The 10,465-nt window shown below is 38.5% G+C and overlaps 1 protein-coding gene across 6 annotated transcripts; it reads left to right on the top strand.

Moving 5' to 3' along the window:
- The first annotated feature begins 1,098 nt into the window (after positions 1–1,098).
- On the top strand, positions 1,099–10,072 carry LOC144196122 (uncharacterized). 6 transcript variants are annotated; one of them, XM_077716129.1, is made up of 14 exons: positions 1,100–1,440; positions 1,548–1,596; positions 2,210–2,307; positions 2,385–2,506; positions 2,966–3,076; positions 3,142–3,163; positions 3,245–3,304; positions 4,205–4,333; positions 4,402–4,557; positions 4,623–4,715; positions 6,457–6,534; positions 8,561–8,655; positions 9,473–9,514; positions 9,590–10,072. In XM_077716129.1, exons 4-14 carry the CDS (start codon positions 2,400–2,402, stop codon positions 9,807–9,809), a joined length of 1,113 nt encoding a protein of 370 aa, XP_077572255.1. In that variant the 5' UTR covers positions 1,100–1,440; positions 1,548–1,596; positions 2,210–2,307; positions 2,385–2,399; the 3' UTR covers positions 9,810–10,072. The 6 variants fall into 6 exon arrangements, with proteins under 6 accessions (XP_077572256.1, XP_077572252.1, XP_077572255.1 ...); XM_077716128.1 differs by lacking the exon at positions 1,548–1,596 and having other exon boundaries at positions 1,101–1,440; positions 9,590–9,603; positions 9,676–10,072; XM_077716130.1 differs by lacking the exon at positions 1,548–1,596 and having other exon boundaries at positions 1,099–1,436.
- Positions 10,073–10,465: the final 393 nt, after the last annotated feature.

Here is a 10,465-nt window from a genome sequence, read left to right as displayed (position 1 = left end):
GTTATCCTCACTAGGGTTGCATGGGGTGCTGGAGTACCGGGGGGAAACCCACGCAGGCCCAGGGGGAACATGCAAACTTCACACTGGTGGACCGACCTGAACTTAAAGCGCTAACCGCTCAGCCGCCGGGCTGCCAAAACAGTGTCAAAGGACGTTAAAAATGGTTAAATGATTTACCTGGCCTCCAAGTGCAAACACTTGTTGACATTAAAGAGCTCACGTGTACAGTGCATCAGTGTACAGTGTTAAGGAGGATAATGAAAACATTTACATGGTTGTTATAGCTCATTAGGGGTTATTTTCGGATGAGATAAACACATCACATAGGTTAGTAAACTTCAATCTCCAGCATGGACCACCATGACCAAACTGAAAATAGATTTTTTAAAACAATTTACGGCGTGTCTTTTGCCCCACCCTATTTATATTTGTTTATTATCACATGCACGTTTACTAGATATTGATTCCTATGAGATAGGGATTTTCTTTTATCCTAATTTTAGTTCCACTTCTGGGCAAAAGTGTCTATTTTGATGTGTGGAGAGCTCAAAACAATTCATTTAATACCTCAAAAAACTAACCACTTGCCATTTATTGCGGAAAAAGTTTTATAAAGTAACACCCCAAAAACTGAATATTCATTCTTTTCCCCCCTTTTTTTCTTTCCGCTTATGCTCATAAGGGTCCCGGGGGGTGCTGGAGCCTATCCCAGCTGGCTTCGGGCACGAGGCAAGGGAAACCCTGAAATGATGGCCAACCAATCGCAAGGCACAAGGAGACAGACAATTATACACGCTCACACTCATACCCAGGTGCAATTTAAAGTGTTAAACCAGTCTAACCTTCATGTTTTTTAGATGAGGGAGGAAACCAGAGCACCTGGAGAAAACCCATAAAAGCCAGGGGAGAACATGCAAACTCCACGCAGTGAGGGCCAACCCGGGGTCGAACCCTAAACCCCACAACTATGAGGGCGACGCGCTAACAAGAAAACGGAATATACTATATTAAACATGTATGAATTTATTATAAACAGTTCATTTTCCCGACACAGGGTGGCGATGAAGCTAGTGACTGCGGTGAATGACATCTAAATAAATCCTCTAAAGAAGATTATTTAAAATTTGCCCGCAACACCTTACAATGTTATTGTCGTGATTTTAAAATGCGTGATCACACTATATTATTATAAATGAAACATTGCATCCTGGAATACAAATTACGTTGTCAAATGCTGTAGCGTAGCGATGAGATGCCATTATTGTAGTTCCCATGGTGATGGAACTTGAACACTAACTGAAAGTTCTGTTGTTATGTTACCTTCCAATTTAGCAAGAATTAGCCGAAAGAAACATACGAGTTATACCTGGTGTTTTTCTTAATGTTGCGTGACATGACAGCATGATATCATGGACATGGGCCGACAAGAAGCGGGAGTGCGTAAGTGTTTTGCTGTTCTTGCGTTGTTTAGATATTTAGCTAAAGTTAGCCTAGCCGCAATAGTAATATTGTATCTATATTTCAACGTCTCCTAAATCCCCTTTCAGCCAGAAATGACAGACTGGGGTTCAACATCCTGGTGTTGGGGGATTTGAGGTACAATTTGTGTTTTTCCGTTTTCAGTTCTTCCCATTCGGCTAAAAATGAGCAAAACCTGCTCTATTTGTCTCCATTGAATTTGGCATTTCTCATTTTCATTTTTTTATTTGTCAGATATATATTAATCAGTGTTTGCAAAGTATGACTTAGGCAAGGCACATATTTTATTCAGGAACCGCTTTATCCTCATTAGGGTTGCGGGGGGTGCTGGAGCCTATCCCAGCTGACTTCGGGCCAGAGGCGGGGGACACCCTAAATTATTGGACACCCAATCGCAGGGCACAAGGAGACAAAAAAAAAAAAAGATTCATGCTTACATTCACACTTAGGGGTAATTTAGAGTCCCATCAGCGTACCATGCATGTCTTTGGAATGTGGGAGGAAACCGGAGTACCCAGAGAAAACCTACGCAGACCTGGGAGAACATGCACACTCAACACAGGTGGACCAACCTGAATATGAACCCAGGTCCCCCACCGTTAGGCCGACGCGCTGACGCGCTAAACCACTCATTCACCGGGCCACCGTGCCATGAGACTTTTGGTTTTTATTATTGTGTATTTCCTTAGCTAGCAAGTTAGCAACTAACAAAATAATATGTTGGAATCAGCAAAGAGCTCGAGAAGTGCACCCAGGAAACGCAAAGGCTTCAGAGAGAGGTGGAACAAGCGACCAAAGCTGCGTTGGAAAAGTTTAGCAAACACACTTGTAAGGCTGGAATGACTACGATGTTAGAAAAGTCAACTACAGTATTCCTGATTTTGTAAATCTTCTTTCTTCTTTAGCAGTTCCATCTTGCAATGGCTATGGACGCCAGCAGGGTCAGAGTGACACACAGAGCCGCACCAGAAAGAAGATCCAGGACACGGCACTACAGTTTCAATATTTGCCGACACAAACGCACAAAGTAACACTTCAGATTTATCGGCTGTTTATCTCGTAAAGAGAATTTTACCCGAGTAATTCACGAAATTTTTCATTTTAAATATATTTCAATTTAATGTTGTTTTAGTTGAGATTTTTCATGTTTAAAGGCATCTCCTTCAAACTTTTTACTATTTTATAATTTTATTTTTGCATAAACCAAACAGAAGCACATCCAAATGGAGAGGGTATCCACATCTAACCTTAGGTAATTTAATTTAAAAAGAAAAGAAAAACAGCAATCATACTTGTTTATTCACTGCCATTGACGGTGATAGACGTCCAATTAGTTCATTCGCTGTCAAGCCTCCAATTCAAATATTTTGGAAGTTTGCTAGTGAGAAACTCATTAAAATTCCCCACGGAAGGATAATAACTACCATATCATTGGACGTCTATCATCGTCAATGAAGTTGAATTTGACTCTGTATTTGTGCTTTAGAATGGAAGAGCTGTTTACAAGTGTTGGCCAGGAGGTGGCAATGTTAAACCGCAAACTGAGCTCATCCAAAGAGAGTGGGGTTCGCATCAATGATAAACTGGAACTTTTAAGGTAGTACTATACACATATTAAGAAGCTGTTGAGTTTACACTTCAAAGTTTGAATCTTTTTTTCAGGAAGACGTTGCAGCAGCAGCTGGTCAGTGAACTGTAATGAAGTTCTTGTGTGAAAGATGGTTCCGTGAGGTGAGCCTGTGCTGATCTTCCTGATTTGAAACAGAGCCCAGTAGGAGAGCAGCAACGAGCTCGGACAGATGAGACCCGCCGAAAAAACTGTCAGGTAAAAATACTTATTTAAATGATTGGCTGCCATTGATGACGCTAGACGTGCATCCATTTCTACTCAACCTTCCCAGTAACCTTATTATTGGCACTGAATGTTGAGCATTTACAGCTAGTGCTCCCAGTTTAACTGAATTGGATGCCAAGTGTCATCAGTTACATTTACAGTTAATAGTAAACATTCCCATTGAATTCTTAATTTTTTTCTTTTACATTATTTTATTCAAAATGAGACCAGAAAAAAGATAAATATATATATTTTTTATTTTTTCCACAACAAATTTAAAATGTAAAATAGGTAAATTATAAAAGGAAAAAGTATGATTATTTTTCATTTATTAGCTTTTCAAATGTATTTTGTAAATGTATTTCATACAAGAAAAAAAAAATCTTCAAAATTTTTCTTAATTTCTTTTTCTTGAATGTTTAAAATATTCAATTCATAACACATTGCAATTGAAGTTCTTTTTAAAATTGCTTTATTCACAATAAAACACTCCTGAAGATGTTTGCTCAAGTTATGAATATTCATCATAATTTCAGTGACTGACTGTTGTCGTTTTGTTGAAATCTATAACACTGAATTCAATTTTCAATAATTTATAATTAAATGTTACCTAATTTCCAAAATAAACGTATTTTATAATTATTTTTTTTAATTGAATAATTCCTGGTACAATAACAAACCTTAGATTATTATTGTTTTTTTTGTCTTTGTTTACCTTTCTTCTTTTTTTTTAAATCATTGACAGTGTTAGCCGTCCAATCCATTTTGACTTCAAATAATCGCTGACAACCGTCCCATTCAAAATGGATTAATTGTCTAGCGCCGTCAAAACCAAACATTTTTAATTCACGCCAACAATTATCTGGTGTTGATAACAAGTCTATCAAACAGGAGGAGAGAGACCAGCTGGTGGAGATCCTCATGCGTCAATTGGAGAAGAGCAATCAGACCATTTACCGCCTTCACCAGCAAAACGCTCTCATTGAGCGATGCCACGTCACACCAGAGAATGTGGATCAGGTAAATAAACAGGCCCCAAAACCTGATAAGAAGTTCTCAAATAACAGAGAGTACTTTCTTGGTATGAGCGGCCCTGCCAAAGTATCCAAAGTCAGCACCAGGCACAGGAGCTGGCCTTAGTCAGGAAGGAGAAAAGTCAACTTGCTTGCCAACTTGATGCCATCCGCTCTAAGGACAAGTATCTGAGAGAGAGGATAGGCCAGCTGGAGGCCACCATTCACAAGGTGAAACTGCTGGACGTGTCTTTTTTCAGGATCAATAAGCTTCTTGTCTTCACTTTGTTTTGTAGATGAGTGAGGGCTTTGCCAACTGTCAAGATTTCATTCAGCTGAAGGAACAAGAGTTCCTCCGACTCCAACTGAAACACATCCTGGACTTGACGGTACTGTCAATTGGACATTGGCCCAACTTGGTTTTTGATTGTCAAGAATCAACAAGTAGCACACAATCGTAAGTGGAACAAAATTGATTGGATATTTTAAACTTTTTTTAACACGTGAAAAACTGAATAGTAGGGCGTGCAATATTATTCGGCCCGCTTATTTTCAGTGAAGCAAATCCAATGTTAACTGATGATGATAAACAGAATCGACTTTTATGTAATCATTTCTCCATATAAATGCACCATCTCTGTGATAGTCTCAGGGTTCTGTTTAAAGTGCAGAGAGCATCATTGAGACTAAGGAAAACATCAGGTGGATCCGAGATACAGTTGTGAAGACGTTATTAAGCCAGGTTTGGATATAAAAAGAATTTCAAAGCTTTAAACATCTCAAGGAGCACTGTGCAAGCAATCATATTGGAATGGACATAGTATCAGGCCACTGCAAATCTACCAAGACCTGGCCGTCGCTCTAAACTTTCGCCTCGAAAAAGGAGAAGACCGATTAGAGATGCCGCCAAGAGGCCTATGTTCATGCTGGATGAACTGCAGAGATTTACAGATGAGGTGGGAGAGTCTGTACATTGGACAACAATCAGTCGTACACTGAACAAATCTAGCCTTTATGGAAGAGTGGCAAGAAGAAAGACATTTCTCGAATATATCCATGATAATTCTTCTTTATAGATTGCATTCCCACAAGCCACCTGGGAGACACACCAAATATGTAGAACAAGGTGCTCTGGTCAGATGAAACCCAAATTGAACTTTTTGGCAGAAATGCAAAATGATAGGTTTGGCATAAATGCCACACAGCTCATCAACCTGCACATACCATCCCCACAGTCAAACATGTTGGTGGCAATTTCATTGTTTGGGCCTGCTTTTTTTCAGCAGGGACAGGGAAAATGGTTAAAAGTGATGGTAAAAAAGAATGGAGCCAAATACAGAACCATTCTGGAAGAAAACCTGTTGGAGTCTTTAAAAGACCTGAGACTGGGATGGAGATTAATCTTCCAAATGGACAAAGAGCCAAAAGATAAAGCCAAATCTGCAATGTAATGGTTAAATAATGAACGCATCCATGTGTTAAAATGGCCAAGTCAAAGTCCAGACCTGAATCTAATCGAGAATCTGAGGGAGAGCTGAAGAGGGCTGTTCACAAACACTCCCCATACAACATTACTGAGCTCGAGCTGCTTTGCAAGAAATAGTGGGCAAGCATTTTAGTCGGTGTGTAAAATTGATAGAGCAATACCCAAGCGACTTGCAGCTGTAATTGCAGCAAAAGGTGGTGCTACAAAGTAATAATGATAGTGGTCCGAATAGTATTGCCCGGCCTACTTTTCAGGTTTTTATTTATTAAAAGGTTCAAACTTTCCAATACATTTTGTTCCATTTCATGATTGTTGACTCTTGACGAAAATCTTTGATTTGATATCTTAAAAGTTAAACAATAATTTCACAAGGCACTTTAAATTTCACTGAAGAATGAAAAACATTATACAAATAACCCCCCTGTAGCACAGCACTAATTGCAAGCATAAAAGTTCCTGAAGTAAACGTAGAGACAAGCAAAAGGGTCGAAGGGAGGACAAGTACGCCCAACCCTGATCCATTTCCATGCATACTGTAAATCACAGACTCCCAAGGCCTCACCCTTGAAAGGATAGCGTCAAATAAACAGTGAAAGTAAATAAACTGGACATAGTGAGAACTGTTGCATGTACCTCCCCCGTAGGAGTTCCAAGGTGCAAATGAAACTCCACCTGGCCTGGACTCTGCGATCCCTGAACCCGATGATCTTGGTCCAAGCAAGGTAATGCTCGGCATCTCTCCAAAATGGTCACTGTTTTTTCTTGACCGACACATTACCGTATTTTTACGACTATACGGCGCACTTAAAAATCTTAAATTTTCTCCAAAATAGACAGTGCGCCTTATAATCCAGTGCGCCTTATATATGGAAAAAACTGAAAACCAAAAATGAAAAACCACCACTGTCTGATATTAAAAAAACATAAACGCCTGAACTGAAACAATACTGTTAAATATGCAGATGTCATCGTAGTTTACAACATCTTCCATCATATAGCTCTTCCCCCACCGTAAGATTTTATACCAAAATATCCAAAACATCATCGATGGCTGGCTCTAGAGGTGACTTTGTAGTGAGTGCTTCATACCTGGAAGTCAATAGCATTTACCGTATTTTCACGAATATAAGGCGCACTTAAAAGTCTTAAATTTTCTCCAAAATAGACAGTGTGCCTTTTATATGGAAAAAATGTCATTCATTGAGGGTGCGCCTTATAATGCAGTGCGCCTTATAGTCGTGAAAATACGGTACTCGGCCCCTCTGCTCCCTGTATTACACTTGTATCGGTTATCTGATTCCTTCAGTGATATGCGTAAAATGTTCCCTGTTAAGATTTTACACACTGCTGAGCGTGCGCTTTATTCTGACCTACACACTGCATTGCAAAAATCTATGCCTCTATTTTGGAACATGGTACAGCTTTTATTGTGGGGATGAGGATTGCCAAAAATACATAAAAATGAGTTATTAATTCTTAGTGCCATCAACGATGATGATGAGGACCAATTGTGTGTGTGTTTTTTTTTCTATCATTGTACTGTAAATGTAAATGAGGTTATCACTATTACATGTCCAATCAATATGAACTCGGAGTTCTGACAGCAAAAGAATACTCATTTTAATCGCTAAAAGCATTGAAAGTCAATGGCAGTTAGTAAGTTAAATGCCAGTTTCTGAACTGCTTGATCCTCACTAGGGTTGCGGGGGGCGCTGGGGCCAATCCCAGCTGTCTCCGGGCCCTAAATCGGTGGCCAGCCGATTGCAGGGCACAGGGAAAGCACAACCATTCACACTCATACCCATACTTAGGGCCAATTTAAAGTGTCCAATCAGCCTACCATGCTTGCTTTTGGAATGTGGGAGGGAACCGGAGTACCCGGAGGAAACCCATGCAGGGCCGGGGAGAACAAGTCAAACTCCACACATTAGAACCAACCTGGATTTGAACCCGAGACCCCAGAGCTGTGAGGCCAACGCGCTAACCACTTGCTCAGCCGGGCTGCTCGCTATATAGGGATGCATAAATATATATTTATACACTTTTATTTCAACATCTATTTGAATTTCTTTTTTTTTCTTGTGCTTGTCTTTATTGGTTTCAATCATTTATTTCAAATTACATTTTTTAAATAAACATTTACATTTCAACATTTATTTAGCTATTTATTGTTTATTTTGCCTAAAATAAAAGAACCAAACTTCATAAATGTTTTTTTGTGTAACAAAGAAGTATCTGTTCCAATCACTCTATCAGAGAAAAATCAGAGTTGTAGAAATAACTGGAAACTCAAGAGAGCCATGACATTATGTTCTTCACAAGTGTATGTAAACTTTTGACCACATCTGTATAAATGAACAAGAAAATGCAATTTTCGGAGAAATAATGAACGTGAAGATGCTTAGTCTTTTGGTCTGTCGGGCACTTTCTGTTAATTAGGGGGAATTTACAGGGCACTTATATATTTGGGGTAATGACTGGTCAGTTTCTGTTTATATTGGGCCAATCCCATGTCACTTTCTGTTAATTTTTGGGGCAATTATGGGTAATTTTCGAATATTTTTGTGGCAATTGGAGGATTTGTCAGAAATTATGACCTTTTTATGAGGATTTTTTTGTGCAACCTTGAACCCCCATGAACTGACTTACTGGGCCGGCCTGTGAACTTTTGTGTGCTTTTTTTTAATTTAACAATATTACTCTTCCATATTCTTTATCCTAATATTGTCTCTCTTTTCTTTCTTCAAGCAGAAGAACCACAGGCAGAACCTTCCAGGGCTGCATGTTAACTGCGATACCCTCCGGAGGAGGTCCTTTCCGGAGAGAACGCACAGACCGGCATTGTACGTCGCACCCTTTGATATGCAAGGAGGATTAGCTTTGTTCCCAGGCTGACCGGGGTCAAAAAAGAAAAAAAAAATCATGTGATGCTATAAGGTTGAAGAAAGACCAAGTCATTGTATGAAAGTGGGTGGAGAGGAATTCCACCAAATCTTTTTGACTGCTAGACAAAATGCAGAAGGCAAACATGATGCATTCAGATTCAACAGTTTTGCCCGAGTAGAGTATGTTGCACCAATGGATTGGCTGCCATTGACGGCAATAGACATCTGTCTAATTTTTGTAATCTTTTTTTTCATCCCAAAAAATTGTTCATCAAATTTGATTTTATCAGTTTTTTTAAAAAAATGGAAACTTCAAAACTTCATTAATTAATTTCAATAATTCTGTTTTTTTTTTTTATGAATCACTTCACTATCCAAATTTTTAATACATGATTCACTAATACAACATAAAATGACAAATTTCAATTGTATTATTAAATTTACAAAAGGTTCAATGGCATTGAATGAGTTAAAATGACTTTCATGTTCTATTTGCCTGCAATGGCAAAAAAAAATTAAAACATTGACACCAAAATAATTTTGAAAATTAATCACTTAAAAATCTTTCATTTACATTTTTTAATTTTTAAACCACGTGATGAATTACCATTAATGAATAAACACAAAAAAACCTAGAAGTTACAAACTAAAAATGAAATAAAAAAAAATCATGTATGATGTGAATTGAGCTGCTTTGATCTTGTATGTCACTAATTTGCCACTATAGTCATCAAGTAATTTAATTGATCTAATGATTTAAATGATTTCCCCACAGTGAAGAGGCTAAAGTAACCCGCCGGCAAACAACATGCGGCAGGTGAGCACATCTGACCTATTATCTTGCTAACCAAGCCAGTAACGTCATTGCCTTTTTTTTTCTCTCCACAAACAGCAATATGACAGACAGTGAGTGGTCGCTCTTCTCTCTTAACCAGTACAAGGTATTGTTACTATTTGACTTAAGATTATTATTACAAGGTCTACATTTGGGGCTCTTTGGGTCACGTCCAATGACCGTGAAAAGGAACACTTTCTACACTAGGAGGCCACAGACTTCAGGTCGCGGATCACCCGTCTATGTTCTGCTCACCTCTGAGCCAGAACACACCTGAAAAACATTAAGTTGTCAAAATTAACCAAGCAGGCTTGTACATTAAGTACAATTTGGTATCACCGTATTGCATAAAGCTATACAGTGTTCCCTCGCTACTTCGCGGTTCAGCCACCGAAGATTCAGAGCTTTGCGGGTTTTTTTGGGGGAAAAAAAATACAAACATTACATTGAGACAACATATTTTACAGTTTTTTTTTGTTATAACATGAATTCCACTATCTATACCCGTATTCTATATGGTTTACTGTAGTATACAGGGGGGATTAAAAAAAAAAAAAAAAAACACTTATCGCGGGTGGTCCCGGTCCCCATTAACCGCGATAACCGAGGTAACACTGTATTCTCAAGCAAAATGATACTCAAGTCTTATCGCTTCAATGTACATGTATATTTTTGCAAGCCATAAATTCAATACATTGTCAACTTGTACATTTTTACCATCATTGTTTATTTACTGTCATCTATTAGGGTGCCATAATTTAAATCCTATACTGGTATTGATGCGAGCATTTTTTTAAAAGGACATATTTAACTAAATTTACATCCGTTGAAACTGATTGACATCAAATCTATTTGAACTATGATGGCTCATATTGAGTAAACATGTTTAACTTCTGTTAAATGTCCAATGGGGGTTGTTTATCGTAGCTTTTT

The sequence above is a fragment of the Stigmatopora nigra genome, chromosome 4 (assembly GCF_051989575.1).
Source record: "Stigmatopora nigra isolate UIUO_SnigA chromosome 4, RoL_Snig_1.1, whole genome shotgun sequence".
Classification (NCBI taxonomy): domain Eukaryota; kingdom Metazoa; phylum Chordata; class Actinopteri; order Syngnathiformes; family Syngnathidae; genus Stigmatopora; species Stigmatopora nigra.
Note: the sequence above shows the minus strand (reverse complement) of the source record. Positions and strands in the feature narration are given on the sequence as shown.